The sequence below is a fragment of the Anthonomus grandis genome, chromosome 22, assembly GCF_022605725.1.
Source record: "Anthonomus grandis grandis chromosome 22, icAntGran1.3, whole genome shotgun sequence".
Lineage (NCBI taxonomy): Eukaryota > Metazoa > Arthropoda > Insecta > Coleoptera > Curculionidae > Anthonomus > Anthonomus grandis.
In genome coordinates, this window is record NC_065567.1 from 26,589,379 (window position 1) to 26,609,447 (window position 20,069).

General features: G+C 35.6%; 2 protein-coding genes across 3 annotated transcripts in view; one reads left to right on the plus strand and one right to left on the minus strand.

The window, feature by feature from the left end:
* Nucleotides 1–12,279, plus strand: part of LOC126749089 (Krueppel-like factor 9) — a 136,708-nt gene extending 124,429 nt beyond the window's left edge. For both annotated transcript variants that reach the window (XM_050458718.1, XM_050458717.1), the window contains exons 3-4: nt 7,317–7,467; nt 12,065–12,279. In XM_050458718.1, coding sequence (XP_050314675.1) covers nt 7,317–7,467; nt 12,065–12,200 — 287 coding nt within the window. In that variant the 3' untranslated portion in view covers nt 12,201–12,279. The remainder of the gene's footprint in view (nt 1–7,316; nt 7,468–12,064) is intronic.
* A 564-nt stretch (nt 12,280–12,843) lies between these two features.
* Nucleotides 12,844–18,402, minus strand: LOC126748605 (exoglucanase B-like). The gene is made up of 7 exons (XM_050457959.1): nt 18,286–18,402; nt 17,191–17,355; nt 16,853–17,137; nt 16,257–16,762; nt 15,387–16,122; nt 15,248–15,333; nt 12,844–13,030 (listed from the first exon to the last, which is right to left on the minus strand). The coding sequence occupies exons 2-7, from the start codon at nt 17,347–17,349 to the stop codon at nt 12,889–12,891; spliced, it is 1,914 nt and encodes a 637-aa protein (XP_050313916.1). The 5' UTR covers nt 17,350–17,355; nt 18,286–18,402; the 3' UTR covers nt 12,844–12,888.
* Between the last annotated feature and the right edge of the window lie 1,667 nt (nt 18,403–20,069).

Here is a 20,069-nt window from a genome sequence, read left to right on the forward strand (position 1 = left end):
ACATACCGGGGAATTGCAAGAAGCTTTTCATTTCTTTTGTATTGAATGTTGTGGTGGAGAAAGAGAGTTACAGAAGCATTCTTGTAATAATATGCATTTCCTAAATGACTCAGATGTACCTTTCATTAACGTTAACGAGCAAAACTTCAAAAGCCCATTCAGGCCATTGGCAAAAACCGAGGAACAATATGCACTGTCAGACCGCATCCTTTCGGTTTGCTATTAGAGGCTCATTTAACAGTAAGGCCCGATTCTCTCGGATGCCGGCTTGAATCGAAATGCTGATTTTCCGAAATGGCTAATTTCAATTCGGCTTATCCAGCAGATACAGACGCGCTACATCGTTTTGGTTTGCGGTTCGTTCCGTTTTAATCAATACAACTCGTATTTAATTGTTATTTTTTGTTCTGATTGTTTTTGTTTGGAACACTGAGAGAACATTTATTAAATTTACATTCCATAGATTTATTTTCAAGAAAGCACTTGTCAAAGGGGCTAAGTATTTTTTTTCTGTACAGTAGTGGTTCGAATTAGTTACGTAATTATTTTTTTTTTTAATTTGACCAAATGTCTATAGCTCAAAAACTTGACTAGATAAAACCTTGAGACTTCGTATTAATATTCCTTAAAAAATTTCATTGGACTCCTACTTCAGCATTTTTAAAACAATGTACATGATTTTCAAAAAAAAATGGGAAAGTCTTCAACTCAAAAAGTTTACTAGACACAATTATCAAAACTTGTACACGTTTTCTTTAGACAACTTAATTGTACACCTATTTCAGGGTTTTTGAAATAATTTACAAAATTTTCTAAAAAAAAATTTTTTTTGGAAATAAAAAAAACAAAAAAAAATTATAAAATATTCATAACTCAAAAACTTGACTAGATACAATTATGAAAATTTGCACACAAATTCTTTGGACAATTTAATTGGACACCTATTTCAGGTGTAGTAATCGAGTAAAAACCAAATACGTATCAATTTTTTTAATGCCGAAATTTTCTCCCTTTTGTAAACAGAATCGTATATGATCTACGTATACATTCTACAGTTTAATAAATATTCCTTAACCATATACAATTGATAGATATACCAAAACCGTTGAATAAATATATTTAATGATAATAACATATGATGTATTGATTGGGAAATCTATTAAAAGTTTACCTACCTGTCAATCTTAACCTTCAGCTTCTGAGTATCTAACCTGCAGACGGTTTTCGGCAAACGGTCAGTATATGATCCTCAAATTTCAGCTCATTATCAAAGACTATGCCGAAATACTTCAGACTGCTATACCACAGATTTCGAAATAGGTTTATGTCAGGAAAATATAAATTTTCTTTTTTAAGAGATTTAATGGCAACAAGTTAGACTCAAGACTTGTAGATACTAAGAAAACCAGGAAGAAGTTCATTGAAAGCCATAATGATGAAGCCTCCCTAGTAGTATACTGTTGCATACACAGTCAATTCCCAGAGAAATTTAAAGCCCTTAAGATGCGTACAGACTTGTACATGCATGCGGTGAGCAGCTACGCATAGACATACATGTGCAAATGTGGACGGCGCTTTCGTAGCCTCTCGCCGCATGCGTTGACTCTTTTTTAAAGTTCGTGATCACTTAAAAGCTGTTCAAAGTCTTCTACTGATATAGTAAAACGGCCCTTATTTGTAGAGTTCTTCTTTTAAATAAATGCGTCATCCACCATTGCCGTCTTTCTTTGGTCTTTTTCTTTTTTAATAGACTCCTAATAACCACAAACGCGGCAGTAACCATAAGCAACTATTCGGACATTTTTTTCACTAAGCTTCTCACCGCATGCGTGTGCAAGTCTGTAGGCGCCTTTAGAAAATGACATGGTTACCATTTCCAATAAGATAAACCTCTTAATCAAAAGTTCTCATTTGCTCTAATAAAATCCGTTCAGCTGCCGTAATCCAACAAATTACAAAGTAATAATTCCATTAACGAAACAATGCGCACTAAGGAGCGAACTAATAGTACGAGGATTTAAGTAAAATCCGTAACCTCTTTCACGGGCTTTACCACCTTAACGACTGCGGCTTGTAATTTAATTAATTTCACCCCCGGTGGGCATCTTTAAACATGCCCTGCTTATCGCGAGATGATTTATACGAGACGGTCAGATGTTAAGCACTGTTCGGGGCTTAAATAAATTGTTTCTTGGGGGTGGTTCATCCGGCAGGGGTGGGCAGCCTTTTAGGGGTTCGTAACTAGATTAGTGTAAGCAAATTTAGAGTTTTTAGGAAAATTATAACTTCTTCTTTGTTTATAAATTGCTGTTCAAGTTTATGTTCTTCTCTTAAGTTCCTTCAAGCAGTTCTTGGGGGTTATCCCTTGGACGAACCCCAAACCTCATGTTTCAATTATTTACTTTGCACTTGTTAATATTAAAATTTCAGGTGCAGAAAATTTAGTTTTATGCGATAGGTAGTTCAAGGTAGTAAAAATCTTTTTATTCGTTGTTTTGCCTCAATCCTACCAAATTGATATTCACTCACTCAAAATGTAACTCAATTTTCTGTGCATAATTTAAAAAATACTTGGAAACGAAAAAATTATTTTCTACTAAATTTATACAGTGGTTCAAAATATTACTTAATTAATTTTTGAGATGCATTATATATGAACTGTTAAATCTCAGACAGTAAACAATCAAAAACCAAATAAGGAGATTTTCACTTTTTTTGAATTTTCATCCTGTCATATAATTTCAAAAAAATATTAGAAGGCCAAAATGCATTTATACATATACAAGGAACTAAGAGTTTTACAGTGGTCCAAAATGTAATTTATTGAATAGTGGAAGAAAGTTCCACCAAGGAAGGGAAAATTTCAACGGTTTTGTCTTAGTTTCGTCATTCTGAATCCAACGAGACCATCCGCAGGTTCGTAGCTTTTACGATAGCCGAGATATGGCATTTTTGATGCCCATTTTTGGCCTCAAAAACGGACGTCGAAAACGACTTTTTCAGGATTTTCAAAGTGCTCTCATTCCCTTAGTTCGGCTCGGATCCTGTTATAACCCGGTGTTTTCGTAATGTAGGTGGTCTAAAGAAGACGCTGGTATACTTAGTTTGATTTCGAAAAAAATCAATTTTTGGTGAAAAAATCGATACGGGGGGGTATACCCGAAAAATGAAAAAACCCAAACTTTGAAGGTCGATATCTCGGCTTCTATTAGAGCTATCGGGAAAATTCCAACGGTTTTGTCTTAGTTTCGTCATTCTGAATCCAACGAGACCATCCGCAAGATCGTAGCTTTTACGATAGCCGAGATATGGCATTTTTGATGCCCATTTTTGGCCTCAAAAACGGACGTCGAAAACGACTTTTTCAGGATTTTCAAAGTGCTCTCATTCCCTTAGTTCTGCTCGGATCCTGTTATAACCCGGTGTTTTCGTAATCTAGGTGACCCAAATAAGACGCTGGTATACTTAGTTTGATTTCGAAAAAATCAATTTTTGGTGAAAAAATTCGATACGGGGGGGTATACCCGAAAAATGAAAAAACCCAAACTTTGAAGGTCGATATCTCGGCTTCTATGGGAGCTATCGGGAAAATTCCAACGGTTTTGTCTTAGTTTCGTCATTCTAAATCCAACGAGACCATCCGCAGGTTCGTAGCTTTTACGATAGCCGAGATATGGCATTTTTGATGCCCATTTTTGGCCTCAAAAACGGACGTCGAAAACGACTTTTTCAGGATTTTCAAAGTGCTCTCATTCCCTTAAATCTGCTCGGATCCTGTTATAACCCGGTGTTTTTGTAATCTAGGTGACCCAAATAAGACGCTGGTATACTTAGTTTGATTTCGAAAAAAATCAATTTTTGGTGAAAAAATCGATACGGGGGGGTATACCCGAAAAATGAAAAAACCCAAACTTTGAAGGTCGATATCTCGGCTTCTATTAGAGCTATCGGGAAAATTCCAACGGTTTTGTCTTAGTTTCGTCATTCTGAATCCAACGAGACCATCCGCAAGATCGTAGCTTTTACGATAGCCGAGATATGGCATTTTTGATGCCCATTTTTGGCCTCAAAAACGGACGTCGAAAACGACTTTTTCAGGATTTTCAAAGTGCTCTCATTCCCTTAGTTCTGCTCGGATCCTGTTATAACCCGGTGTTTTCGTAATCTAGGTGACCCAAATAAGACGCTGGTATACTTAGTTTGATTTCGAAAAAATCAATTTTTGGTGAAAAAATTCGATACGGGGGGGTATACCCGAAAAATGAAAAAACCCAAACTTTGAAGGTCGATATCTCGGCTTCTATGGGAGCTATCGGGAAAATTCCAACGGTTTTGTCTTAGTTTCGTCATTCTAAATCCAACGAGACCATCCGCAGGTTCGTAGCTTTTACGATAGCCGAGATATGGCATTTTTGATGCCCATTTTTGGCCTCAAAAACGGACGTCGAAAACGACTTTTTCAGGATTTTCAAAGTGCTCTCATTCCCTTAAATCTGCTCGGATCCTGTTATAACCCGGTGTTTTTGTAATCTAGGTGACCCAAATAAGACGCTGGTATACTTAGTTTGATTTCGAAAAAAATCAATTTTTGGTGAAAAAATCGATACGGGGGGGTATACCCGAAAAATGAAAAAACCCAAACTTTGAAGGTCGATATCTCGGCTTCTATGGAAGCTATCGGGAAAATTCCAACGGGTTTGTCTTAGTTTCGTCTTTCTGAATCCAACGAGGCCATCCGCAAGGTCGTAGCACTGATAGTAGCTGAGATATCGCATTTTTGGAGCCCATTTTTGGCCTCAAAAACGAGGTCGAGAAATGACTTTTTTCGAATTTTCAAAGTGCTGTCATTCAGTTAGTTCTGCTCGAATCTCGTTATAACCCGGTGTTTTCGTAATGTAGGTGGTCTAAAGAAGACGCTGGTATAGTTAGATCGATTTCGAAAAAAAAAATTTGGTGAAAAAATCCAAACTTTGGGGGTCGATATCTCGGCTTCGAACGGTCCGATCTGGAAAATTCCAACGGTTTTGTCTTAGTTTCGTTTTTCTAAATCCAACGAGACCACCCGCAAGGTCGTAGCTCTGATAGTAGCTGAGATATCGCATTTTTGGGCCCCTGTCTAGTTTTTGGCGATTACTTATATTATCTGCAACACGCGATATATCTTCCTCTTTATTCAATAAGTGGATAATGTATCACCATCCTTATTTAAACTTATTTGGTTTACTCACACTCGAAACTAAATTATTGTGAATTGTCTGTGTGTGTTTATGATAGAATAATATATAGACTTATTTGTTTTTTTACTATATAAAGCCTTGCTAGCTACAAACCCTCATGAATTCATCTTTATTTGATTTTCATAGATGGTTGTACCTATTAATGTAGAAACACTCTACACAGAAGGAAAGTAGAAGTCGTAATAGTAAAAAGAAAGAAAATAAAAGTGTTTTTAACTGAGTTTGTTGAGTAAATGCAAGCAAAAAATTAAATGAAGATCATCATTTTCATGGTGTTAGGATTTATACGGTTTAAGTTTATATTTATAAGATTCAAAATTTTTAGAATATTAAAACAAATATTTTAAAGTGCATGCATCCATCCCAAGTTAATTGAAACTTTTAGGTGAGGTTTACTTTATTTCATAAATTTTAACGAAATTCTTAAAGAAGCACAAGTAAAATCACAGATCTAACGTAACTATCTTAGATTCTTAACTAAATGTAACTTTTTATTTTGTATTTGTAAACATAACCTCTCAAAAAATTTTGTTTCTGACTGAAATTTGTCAGAGTGACCAACATCGACACAATCACGCAAAATAGCGACCCAACTCATGCTAACCTAACAAAACGTAATAGCTGTCAACACGTATGACGTTATAGCTAAAAGCGCGAAATTCAAATTTTAAAATTACAATAGGGACTCAATTTTTTGGAATATATGTGAACAGTTATTAATAATAACTTCAGGAAGCCAAACCAGCATGTTGACTCAGTGAGTGTGAGTATTCCTATCAACATTTTCTCGATCACGTATGGGTCATTTTTTAACAAACAACACCCTCATTTCTCCCTGATCCTAACGTGTTTCCCCTTAAAAGTGATAAACCGGGGTTGTTTGCTCTCTCTTGTTGGCTTACCATGCTTTCAATAAACAGAGAAGGCAAAAAAAAATTACTGTATACATTGAATAATATGAAAACGCAAGATTTCGGCATGCCAGTGCCAACAATAATTTACCCCAAAAATCAATTACACTGTACAACGGCAACATTAATATTGGACATCGTAAATCGTTGGATTAGGTATTTTACAACAAAGCAAATAGGCTTTAGTCCGGATTAGTTTGCCCCTCTTAATGAATTTTTTTTTTTGCTTCACGTAATCAATATTTATTATTGGAAAAGCAAAGAGGGCCCCAATAGACAAATGTAATTTAAGGTTTGCTTTCCCAGAGAAATAAACCTGATTCCAGATAAGGGCTCCATGAGACCGAAAGGTATTTGTTTTTAATTTAGTTCAGGTCTATCAAGTAACGACAACAAGAAGGATAAACAATCGCGTAACAAGGTAATTGATAATGGGATTTATTTGTTTAGGTTGTTTGATCAGCGGATCCCTATGGGGAATTTATTTATAAGTTGATTTTATTTTATAAGATTATCTAAATTCGTTTTTAAGATTTTGGACTTTAAAGTGAGTGGTCACCTTGACGATTAGATATTATTGCATATCACCACTTCAATCAGGCGATATTTATAAATTTAATTAAGTTTTGCTTTAGATTTTCTGCTTAAAATTTATGGGAACCTAAATTAAACCTAAATGTATCCGACATATTGGAAGGATTGACATTCAATAATTTACTAGAAGAAGAAATTTAAGAAACTAAAAATCTGCACGTCACAAATAAAAACAAAAATGTTATCTCAGAATCTCCTGCTGACGTAAACAGTAATAACAAATTCTTCATAAAACCATGTAAAAGCAACTTTGTTCCTAGTGAGACACTTCTGAATAATTATAAAATTTAAAAAAAATACAGTCAATGTTATGCGAATCGCTGGTGCTGTCTCATTTTAATTTTGGTACATTTGTTGATAATTCGCAATTTTGGTAAATAAAAATCTTTTATTATTACATGCTAAAAACGTTGATTCTATTTGGAAATATCGTTCGTCCAAATTAGCATAAAACATCCCCTTAGTAAAAAAAAAAATTATAATAAATGCCTATCAACTGCTGCTGGAGTATGTAGAGAAAAAAGTCAATTTCCTATATAGTAGTTAACTAACCCCTTTTTCGCATTTTTTGCAGGCGAAAAGCCGTTTCCATGCGAATGGAAGGGGTGCGGAAAAAAGTTCGCACGGTCCGACGAGTTGGCGAGACACACGCGCACGCACACGGGTGAAAAAAACTTCGCATGTCCCGTGTGCAATAAAAAGTTTATGAGGAGCGACCATTTGACGTAAGTATCTTCTCCCTTTTTAATAAATGGGGAACGTGGGGATCGACCTGTTTCATTTTTTTGCCCTCCTCCCTCTTTTCCGTATATATGGAAAATTAATATGAATTTTTGGCAGTTCGGTTTTAACTAAATTCCCTCGTAACAGGTAAGTGTAGGTTCATAAACTGCTCGGTACACTTAACGTTCTAATCGGTTCAAAGCGAGAGCACTTTCCCGATTACATCTTAGGTAATTCAATAAGTCCAAAGGCGGCGGAAAAGCCGGTTCGGCTTGCACGCTTACGGTATCCGGGAAAGCGATAACGACGTCACGCGATCAAAGGAAATATGTGAGCACGAATTTAAATTTTATATGGGGTTTTTTTTCTCCTCTTGACGTTGGTAATATGGTGAATTAATCCCAGTGATAGGACCGAAACACAAAAGTATAGAGAAGTGAGGGATTGGGTATTATGGGTATCTCAATTATCAGAGATAATTGAGAAAGTCATTTATTGTCACAGAAATTCGACAACATTAAAATACGATTTAGTCACCGCCATCACTGCTTAAAGATTTCTGTTTTTGATGCTCAAAGTATTTATAGATTAATAATTCAGTAAAAATTTTAATAATGGTTTTGATGATCTCATGTGTGTCACTAAAACTGAAGTCATTAAACTTCTCCTGCTGAAAAGTCATAAATTTATATAATTTATTATGAACAGTATCTACTAAAACTAATAATTTAGTCTTATTATATTGTCATTTTTCTTAAACTGAATAAATAAATGCTCTCCTAATACTTAAATACAAATAATTTTGACATGTTGGGCAATGTTAAAAATTCATTTTTTTTAGAATGTAACCAGGGACATAATATGGTGTGGCATTGTATTCTTCTGAAAAAGAATTCTCCTCATCAAAATCCGCAAGGTCGTAGCTCTCATATTAGCCAAGACATCGCATTTTTAGCGCCCATTTTTGGCCTCAAAAAGAAGGTCGAAAAATGACTTTTTCCGAATTTTCAAAGTGCTCTCATTCCCTTAGTTCTGCTCGGATCCTGGTATAACCCAGTGTTTTCTTAATCTAGGTGACCCAAATAAGACGCTGGTATACTTAGTTTGATTTCGAAAAAAATCAATTTTTGGTGAAAAAATTCGATACGGGGGGGTATACCCGAAAAATGAAAAATTCCAAACTTTGAAGGTCGATATCTCGGCTTCTATGGGAGCTATCGGGAAAATTCCAACGGTTTTGTCTTAGTTTCGTCATTCTGAATCCAATGAGATCATCCGCAAGGTCGTAGCTTTTACGATAGCCGAGATATGGCATTTTTGATGCCCATTTTTGGCCTCAAAAACGGACGTCGAAAACGACTTTTTCAGGATTTTCAAAGTGCTCTCATTCCCTTAGTTCTGCTCGGATCCTATTATAACCTGGTGTTTTCGTAATCTAGATGATCAGAATAAGACGCTGATATACTTAGTTTGATTTCGAAAAAATTCAATTTTTAGTGAACAAAATCGATACGGGGGGGTATACCCGAAAAATGAAAAAACCCAAACTTTGAAGGTCGATATCTCGGCTTCTATGGAAGCTATCGGGAAAATTCCAACGGTTTTGTCTTAGTTTCGTCATTCTGAATCCAATGAGATCATCCGCAAGGTCGTAGCTCTACTAATAGTTGAGATATGGCATTTTTGATGCCCATTTTTGGCCTCAAAAACGGACGTCGAAAACGACTTTTTTTAGGATTTTCAAAGTGCTCTCATTCCCTTAGTTCTGCTCGGATCCTGTTATAACCCGGTGTTTTCGTAATCTAGATGATCAGAATAAGACGCTGGTATACTTAGTTTGATTTCGAAAAAAATCAATTTTTGGTGAAAAAAATCGATACGGGGGGGTATACCCGAAAAATAAAAAAACCCAAACTTTGAAGGTCGATATCTCGGCTTCTATGGGAGCTATCGGGAAAATTCCAACGGTTTTGTCTTAGTTTCATCATTCGGAATCCAACGAGACCATCCAAAAGATCGTAGCTTTCACAATAATCGAGATATGGCATTTTTGATGCCCATTTTTGGCCTCAAAAACGGACGTCGAAAACGACTTTTTCAGGATTTTTAAAGTGCTCTCATTCCGTTAGTTCTGCTCGGATCCTGTTATAACCCGGTGTTTTCGTAATCTAGATGATCAGAATAAGACGCTGATATACTTAGTTTGATTTCGAAAAAATTCAATTTTTAGTGAAAAAAATCGATACGGGGGGGTATACCCGAAAAATGAAAAAACCCAAACTTTGAAGGTCGATATCTCGGCTTCTATGGGAGCTATCGGGAAAATTCCAACGGTTTTGTCTTAGTTTCGTCATTCTGAATCCAACGAGACCATCCGCAAGGTCGTAGCTTTTACAATAACTGAGATATGGCATTTTTGATGCCTATTTTTGGCTTCAAAAACGGACGTCGAAAACGACTTTTTCAGGATTTTCAAAGTGCTCTCATTCCCTTAGTTCTGCTCGGATCCTGTTGTAACCCGGTGTTTTCGTAATCTAGGTGACCCAAATAAGACGCTGGTATGCTTAGTTTGATTTCGAAAAAATTCAATTTTTGGTGAAAAAATCGATACGGGGGGGTATACTCGAAAAATAAAAAAACCCAAACTTTGAAGGTCGATATCTCGGCTTCTATGGGAGCTATCGGGAAAATTCCAACGGTTTTGTCTTAGTTTCGTCATTCTGAATCCAACGAGACGATCCACAAGGTCGTAGCTTTCTTATTAGCTGAGATCTCGCATTTTTGAAGCCCATTTTTGGCCTCAAAAACGGTCTTCAAAAAATTACTTTTTCAGGATTTTCAATGTGCTGTCATTCCCTTAGTTCTGCTCAAATCCTGTTATAACCCGGTAATTTCGTAATCTAGGTGATCAGAATAAGATGCTGGAATAGTTAATTTGATTTCGAAAAAAAACAATTTTTGGTGAAAAAATTTGAATAATAATTCGAATAAAAAATGAAAAACCCCAAATTTTGGAGGTCGATATCTCAGCTTCTATGGGCACTATTGGGAAAATTCCAACGGTTGTGTCTTAGTTTTGTCTGTCTGAATCCAACGAAACCATCAGCTCTCTTCTTAACCAAGATCTTGCTTTTTAGTGCCCATTTTATTGTTCAAAAACGAGGTCGAAAAATGATCATTTTGCGAATTTTTAAAGTGTCCTAATTCCTTTAGTTCTTCTCGAATTCCCTTATAACTAACTCAGTGTTTTCCTGATGTAGGTGATGAAAGCAAGCCGCTGGTATAGGTAGTTCGATTCCGAAAAAAATCAATTTTTGATGAAAAAATTCATGACTAAAATAACATCCTTAAAACAAATAGCAAACTCAACTCACATTGAAATGAAAAACAAACTCAAATAGTCTATCAGTCAATGTTAACAACTGTCAATTTTGCCAAGCAAGATGGCCGACATACGATTCCGATTTTCACCATACAAGCTTCATACATGTGGTAGAAAGCAGTTGAACACAGTGTTGCAATTTTTGTAATAAAAAGTTTCTTATTTACTGACTCATAAGTATGCCTGCTAATGAACAAATAAACCTCCAAAGAACATTTCTAAACAATCATTCAGAGAACATTCTTAAAGAAGATTAAAACATAAGAGAGAAAGGGCTTACACGCACACTAAATAACTTTACAATTTCTCCAGACCGAATGGCGCGGAGGCCACAAGAACTAATTCTCTCTTAAAACATTTTCCTAACGGCAATTATCATGCTAAGTAAGTGGGGAATAACTAAGAGGGCAGGGATGTAATAAAGACAATAACCGACTTAATTTATGAATTTGATTTGCTCCTAAGCTTCGTGTTCAGCTACCGTAACCGTGACAATTACGACAGAGCGGAATTGCCGGAGGCAGCGGGTATATGTGCTCACGATTTGTGGATATTAGATGTTTTATGCCTCCGTTCTTTATCACTAAAACACGCCTCACTAAGGTGCGCTATTATTACTTAAATTGTTTAATTAATAATGCCCTTAAGTATTATCTTTTAATGTAATATCACCCGGCTGAACCGTTTTACGGAGATAAACCCTCAGAGTCGTATTCTGTTTTGGAAAGTTCGTACGGCAAGGGATTAAGAGGTTTATCTTATTTTATAAGATTATTTTAGTTTAAGATGGGAATCTCAAAAAATTAGAATTTTCCCGATAGCTCCCATAGAAGCCGAGACATCGTCCTCCAAAGTTTGGGATTTTTCATTTTTCGAGTATAATCTTGTGCTTGTTTCATTGCATTTACGTCATTAATTCCTGAAGATCATTTGCATTATCCGAGATCATTTTAGTATTAACTACATAGTTGATATGTATTTCGGTCATTTTACTAACTATAGGGTTATCTAAGACTGAGTCGAAGAAACACAGTTTCGGAGTCGAGATTGAACATCAATGATTGCTCAATCGAATATCAATTGATATAATTAAAAAATTTTGGGGGTAATGCATATAGTAGTATGCTGCGTGTATCATATTTGCGTCATAAATAAAAACAAATACCCTATTTTATCAAAAATTAAAAAAATGTTAACATATTATCTTATTGTTATAGCAAACACGCACGAAGACATCCAGACTTCGACGCGTCAGTTCTGCGACAACGGAGGCCCCCCAACAGGACTTTCTCCATAAACTCGAGCGAAGGGACCCCCTCAGAAGTGCTGTCAGACTCCGTTCCGAGTCCTTAAGCCCACCCGATGATATATATATTATTTCTCGTACATGTTGTGTATATAGGACAAAATATATTGTATACTGCTTCTGTTATGTTTTGTTTTTTAATTAACTATTGAAACCTGGATGGACCGCCGCGTAAACCTAATTTAGCATTCAACAAAACCAGCTCCCGGTAATGCTGAATACACACAAAACCGAGATATTAATATGTAGCCTGAATTTTGCGTTTTGTTAAGCCGAAATGAATTTGGACATTTGTAACGGAGTTAAATTTATTAATTGAGTTGAATTTTGGTTAGGGCGGTATATTTTCGTGTCCCTTTGACTTGTTATTTATTATTAAACACTGAAGCCGTGTTTATTCAGAATTTATAGTCTATTGGCTACGAGCAATGTGTATTTTAAATTCGTGCTTTATTTTCAAATAATACTACTACCGGACCCAGTTATTTCATAAAAAGGTAACATTTTATGAAAACAGTTACTGTTTGCTTTTGATTTATCAGGGAATGGAATTTTATGCCTTTGTTTATTTTGTCAGATAGGAGTTTGAATTTAAAATTAGAGTATTTCCATCGGGGGACAAGTCAATGCATTGTTTAAGTAAACAAAACGAGTCGTCTCCTGGGGAAGTTTGAATTAAAACGTCCAAAATCTAAATCCCAAGTTTTATTTTATTGAAAAAAAGAAATTACATTTTTATTCGTCGAATAAGATTCCATATACTCCAAAAGCAATGGCAACGTCAGTCTGAGCCCAGAAACGGTGGAATTCGAATTCGGGAATATCACCACCGTCGAGGATGGTTTGGATCTTGGACCATTGAGAATCTTGTTTGAACCTGAAAGTAAAAAAAAATATTTATATATTACGTCATACAAAACAAACAACAAGTTTTGTACTCAGATTTAGATACATATTAGCAGTATCTTGTGAAGCAATTTATGAGACAAGTATTTCACGAAAGGTGTATCATTAAAACAAATATTCCTGAGAATATCAATAAATGAGAGATTTGATTTAATAAGACTTTATATGTGATAGCGATCAAAGAGTTTGTACTGAAATCATCTTAAAAGCACTCATTACCATAAGAGTTCCTATAATGTCTTATTATAAATACTATTCTTGCGAATTTGTGACCAAAGATTGGTCAATTGTTAAATAAAACTTTGTTTCTTTTTAGCCAACGTTTCGGTTTATATTTAATTCATTTCAAAGTCGTAGACGAGAGAGAAGTACGAGTTCGAGCCCTGAAGATGAATTCAATATAATTCGAAACGTTGGACGTTGGCTAGAAACAAATCGTTTGTGAAATAAATTTCTTAACACGAATGCATTACGAAAGCGTTACGAAAAGTGTGATCGGCTGAGGCGAATGGTAGTTGAGAAGTTGATATGTGTTAGTGCAAATAGAAAGAGAGAGTTACAGTTCGTATATTACTGTAGGAGCAAGAGAAACGTGTGCGCGCACATTTTCTTTTTCTCTTCCACTCATAGCCTCATAGCCAGTCCATGAAATATATATACAGTCAGTAAATCGTTTGCGAGTTTGCTAGTGTTACGCAAACGGTGATGTCTTGATTATTTCGTTCTTGAACAATTTTATAAATAAATTTTTGTTGTTCAATGTATTAATTATTCTACGATTAAAGTGAATAAAATTATAAATTAATTTTTTGTGAATTTTTCGGTGAACAATAAGAAATTATGGCAGGAAGTGATAGAGGCTCTGAATATGAAAGTGGTGCCTCAGGACCATCAATTAAGAAGAAACTACATACGGAAGTTGTACAGAAATAGCTAAAGGTTTTAAGCGCAATATTTTTTTTCACCATTAATCAATACATTCATAAAATACCACTTCTAATAAACACTATTATTGATGCAATGAAAGAAATCGCTTGGTGATGCGAGGCAACTGATCATGCACAAGGCGTTTCTGGTATAATTTATCAAATGGCACATGCATGTTCTTTATATAAATTTTGTACTTTAACTTAAGTTTTCTCTTTATTTCATTCCTTAGTAATTCCATCAATCGTTTTTCTCCAGGATTCTTTATCGTACAAACTCTCTTCCATTAGATTTTTTCATTTGATCTTTCCATCGTGACCATGAACGTCCTCATGGTCTTCTTCAATCTACTTTTTCTTCTATAGTCAGCTTCTCCATTACCTCTGATCTCCTATATAAAACACTACAAGTTGACGTAAGTGGAAAGTTGGTTTTCATTCGCAGTTGTCTCAGAATTGATTGTCTGTCCATGAAAATTGGGGCATTCTTCAATAGCATCAATTCTGTGACGTTCTGACATATTCATAATCTACGTCTCTGCTGCATGAGAGTTTTTTCCATTACGCAATCTCCCGTATTGGTAACGATAGATCCAACATATTCAAAGTGATTGAACACTTGATATCTGGCAATGTCAAGACTGTTCCTCAGATTACTGTAGTCTTGAAATTATTGATTTCCAGTCCGTACCGTCTACGGTGTTCATCTTCTGCATTATATTAATGAGTGCATGCTCGTCTTTTATTATTATCAGAATACCATCCGAGTACCGCAGGTTGTTAATTATTTCACAGCGATGTCTACTCATCAAGAATCTCCCTATAAATATTGCGCAGAAAATGAAATGCAGCTTTGTCTCAACCCAGCAGCAGTCAAGAAAGTGTTAAAGAGAGTATCATTGACTCCGATATTTGGTGTATTAGGTGATTCACATTTCGGCAAAAATGTTCCAGATCTTCAGCGATTTTACCGTGTCAAAAGCCTACCTATAGTCCCCGAAACACTGAGCATTTTAATTTTAAACTCCTTGGTTTCTTCGATGATCTGTTGAACGTTCAAGATCTGTTCGCAAAATCCTTTCCCTAGAACAAATCCAGTCTGTTCGTCTGTGAAGTTCTTCAGCATCTCGTTCATGAGCATGAATTTCTGAATTGCTTGAATTTAGATCCAAAATCTTGTGATAATTGGAGGGACTGCTTAGAACGCACAAGGCGTTTCTAATACAACAAACAAATTTGAAAGTATCAAAAATCCAACTTACCATGAACGAATTCCTACGAAAGTAGCAGAAGAGTTAATGATATCACCGTAAGGGTAAGTACCGGTCCATCCAGCTGGCACATAGACCTAAAAAACCACCATTAATAACAAAAATATTTAAAATCTTCAAACCAACTTACGGGTTCTTCAAACCTTCCATACTGATCGGGAGTTTCTGGGATAGTGATTCCCTTGTCTGAAGCGTAATTGTACAAAGCGTCCAAAAGTCCTTTAGCAAGAGCCTTGGCTTCGCTATCACCAGAAGCAGCAGCCCAGTAAGACAGAGCCCTAGCAGTGGCAGAGGCAGTACCAATTTCATGAGTGTAGACCCCAACGTTCACGTGGATTTCTGGTGGAACTCCTTGCCATGTCAAATGATCAGGCATCTGGAAGTCGCCATTTTCTACTTTAACAACAGTCAATACCCATGCAACCCATTTCTTCAAAATAGATTCAGCTTTGCTGTCCTTGGTGATGTAGTAGTACTGAGCCAAACGGTCTACAGACCAGGCTTGCATACCGTACCATCTGTTGGATGGTGGGTCATGGTAGACAGGCTCCCAATCGTAGAACATACCGTGGAAGGTGTCACTGGTCAAGTTAGAAGTTGGGGTGTCGTACCGGCCATTCCAGGAGTTAGTCACTCCACCAGCGAATGCACCTTCGGAGGTCTGCAAGAACTCGTAGAGTTCCAATTGTCTTTCCAATGAGGTGGCCCAATCTTCTACGGAGGTGGCACCTTTTGGTTTCAGTTCGTCGACTTGGGACAAGGCGTAAGCGGTCATGGGGTTCTGATAACCGAAGTGAGCAGCTCCGTCTCCGATGATCCAGGCCCAGTTTCCAGCATTTGGCATGGCACCTCCCCAAGCGAAGTACCTGAATTAGTAATACATTTTTTCTTCATTCAAGGCTTGTTAGCATTTTCGTTCGTAAAAAAAATATTAAATGATTTGAAGAGACACAACACAGAGTCAGTTTTATTGACGCAGAAATCATTAGATGGAACTTACCAATTGATCAAGTAGTGAGCACTTTCCTTTCCACTGCCTCCAGGACATACATATGGTCCAACGCAGTTACCAACTTTCTTGAAATATTTATCATACATGGTGTATCTCAAATAATCTCCCATCTTGGAAACTTTAGCGACGGTGCTAGAGATGGAGTCGTAAACGTTCTTCTCCTTCGCCCACTGGATGGCCCAGTAAGTAGCTTGGACAACTCTAGCGTCAGCGTCTGGGGCGGCGGTGTACTTCCATTGCTGCGTGTAGCTGTTGTCTCCAACGAACAAGTCCAAGAAACCATTTTTGCCTCCGTATTTGAAGACGTCGCAGGTGGGTTGTGGGATGGTCCTCCAGACGGATTCTTGTGGTCCTCTCTGGAAAGTGTTGATTAGGGATGGGCCGGCTTCGGTTGGTCCAGCCTCGCATTGACCTTGGGCATCACCGAATCCGTATTTGTTCTCAACATCCAAGAGCCAGTGCATGGAGTACATGAAGTCTTGGTTGTAGGCTGCCTATAAAGGTTAAGTGGACTTCAAATTTTAGAATTGTACCGGTATAACGAAACGTTTATCCAATATTTTGGAATTTAACATTTTATTTACCTTCAACTCTTGGTAGATGGGATCTTGACCAACTGGGACTCCAGTTTGCATCCAAGAGGGGTATTCACTGGGCAAGTCCTTCTCGTCAGCATAAGTGGCTGGTTTCCAGGTGTTGTATCCGGATAGTGTAGGTTGGAACGTGGGAATAATGTAAGTCTCCAAGTTATTAAAAGCGGCGTTGAACGAAGAGAAGTCTCCAGTTACATAACCGTTGACTGCTTCCAGCCAAAGGTAGTAAGAGTAAGCTTCAGAAGTGGTTTCATGTCCATAATCAGGAGCTTCGACCTGTAAGTCGAGTTTTGAAGATGCTGAGGTAAAAATTTCCCAAAATTACTTACGACTAAAGTTTCAACGGCATGGAAGGGGATGCCTTCGGAGGAGAAGTAACCGTTGGCGGAATTGTGGATTTTTTCATATTGCTCCTTGAAACGGTCTATGTAGGTTCCAGCCTGGATACCGGCCACTAGGGCTAACAATAAAATTGTTGCTTTCTGCATGATGATCTGTAAATAATTTTATTATTGTAAAGTTAATCGTCAAGATAAGATAGCGTCTGAAGATGAGTGTAAAAGTAATTTTAAACGTTTAAAATAATCTTTAAGTGTTGTTGATTTGATTAAAAATAACTTGCTTTTAAACGCATTTTTTTAAGTGATTATGTATTAAAAGCCAAGATGAGGTTGTGCTTTAATTAAGGAAATCTCGAAAGATGAAGAAATGCTAAAATGGGGGTCCAGTGGTTCAATTTTCAAGAGATATGACTGTTTTATACCTAGATGGTTTTTTTTAAATTTCCAAGGCCAAATCCAGTATCTTGGTTTTAAAAATTTTTGAAATAGTGTTCAATGTTTCTATTGGAGGAACTTGTGTTTCAATTTTCAAGCTTTTAGCAGGTATGGTTTTAGAGGTATGAGCATTTTGTTCTTAACGATTTTTTTTACTCCTAAATATTTTTGGAAAAAAGATTGAAATAGATTTGGAATGATTTCATTAGAAGAACTCATATTCCAATTTTTGGGTTCTTTAGATTCAGAAATATGAGCAGTTTGTACCTAAGATTTTTAATTTTTTCATGAGCACATTCTAAAGAAAAAATGGCTGAAAAACGAAACTCCAAAATTGGTGTAAAGTTGCTTCTAATACCGGGAAGAAATTTTCTTAAAAATTAAAACACAATCCAGAATGATGCTTAAATAAGAAAACAAAAACAAAAAATTACGAGAATCTGCCTCTGAAAACACTACTTTTTGGCGAAATTTCTATTAAAATTAGAGTGGAGCCTGGATAAGTTTCTATATAACCAATAAATTTTCACTTGTGATTCTTAAAAGCCTAAAGATATCAGTGAAATAATTAAATTTTTATTTAAAAAAACACATTTAATTAAGCCACCAAAAACAACCCTTATTAATAGTAAATTAAATTAAACATACCTGTTCAGTAGCACAGATCTCTGCAACCTGAAGACTGCCTCACCTGCACTCAATATATATATAAAATCGTTCGGCATTTTAATCAATTTTAGCCACTCGAACCTGAAATATTATTTAAGTAAGTAAGTGCCTTATGTAAGTATTTTATTTTTTAGTAAACACTTGAGTCTGTTATCAATTTAAAAAAAAATATATTTATTATTACAAGGGAGGATTATGTGATAAACACGAAAATACACTGGTTGCGAGCTTCGATTATTGTTTGGTTCTTGATGCATACTAAACAATTGAAAAATTTCACAAAATAACACTTGAACTAAATGTACTTACTCGGAGAGAGAATTATGGCAATAACAACGTGTTAAAGAGAGGGAGAAATTAGGCAGTAAACCTTGCAACATTTCTGCAGGGTTCGGGAATTAGGGCCTTAATTACCACTGCGGCAGATACGAACATATTTTTCCATCAGAGCCGAGATTAGAGGGAAAACGATGAGAGATCGTTAAATACCGTTTTAATGGGAATTAATGATCGGGCATAATGTGGAGGAATTATTGTTTTAAAATGTCAATTTTCAGTTTAAGTTAATATTAATTTGCTTAGGTTGAAGAAGAACGGATGTTCATAGTTTTTATGTATTAATAAAGTATTTGTGATCGTTTTTGTATTTTTTATTTAATTATTATTTTATGTCATCGTTTTTAATGCAGTTGCCTATTTTAGAAAATGACAGGCGTCATACAAAAAAAACATGAAATGTCATTTTAATAAAAATAATTAATTTTTATGAGAGATACTAATAGTACTATATCTGTTTACTGTTATATTTTGAAGATCTCTGTACTAAAGATTGAGAAAAAAATTTACTATCAAGTATAGAAACTGGCACGGCATGTGCCCATACTTATTTCAATAATTACAATAATTTAACACAAAAAAAAATAAACGTAATAATGTGTACATTCCTACATTTTAGCACTATTTAGAAGGTTCCTGACAAAATTATTGTTTATGCATTAGAACATTATTAAAAATGTTCATCCTTTTTGACACTATTAAATAAATACAGTTCTTACTGTATTTAATAATAATAATAATAATAATAATAATAATAATGTCTTATATTACCAAAAGTTTCAAACATTATTTACAAATCAATTTATTAACTAAGTATGCATAAGTGGCGTAGTCTAGCTGTATTAGCTACTCTACTGAACCACATACGCACACAGTAAATGAGTTAAAGACAACTAGCGTGATAAAAATAAAATAAGTATCTTAATTAAAATTACAGAGAAGAGTTCAATAAAAAAAATAGAAAACAACATTATTCAAAGCACAAAGAATGGAGATCCAATTAACAATTTGAATTTAAAAAGTCTAAGCGGGAATATACAACCACTATCCTGCAAGTCAAAAAGGTAGGTTTTTAACTTTAGTTTACACAACTGGACATTTTTTAAATTCATTGTCTTGAGAGGCACTGGAAGTGCGTTATAACATTTTACAAGCGTTGAAAAATTGCACTTTGATGATGTGGCATAGACAATCAATCTGAAAATCGCACGTTGACATTGTGGACATCATGACGAAAAACAACTCGTTCTTTAAGGGACCTAGGTGAGTCAATATAATTAACTATTTTTAAACAAAAAATGCAAAAATGTAAGACTCTCCTATAATCCATTTTAAGCCAGTTTAAAGCAGTATACAATGGAGAAATGTGTTCAAATTTGCGCATGCCGTATATAAGTCGAACACAAGAATTTTGCACTTTTTGTATC

Coding starts and splice junctions, on each gene's coding strand:
- LOC126748605 (XM_050457959.1), bottom strand. CDS start 17,349: ATGCAGAAAGCAACAATTTTATTGTTAGCCCTAGTGGCCGGTATCCAG. Junction 16,763..16,852: donor CCATCTACCAAGAGTTGAAG/GTAAATAAAATG, acceptor TAACCTTTATAG/GCAGCCTACAACCAAGACTT. Junction 16,123..16,256: donor GCTCACTACTTGATCAATTG/GTAAGTTCCATC, acceptor TTACTAATTCAG/GTACTTCGCTTGGGGAGGTG.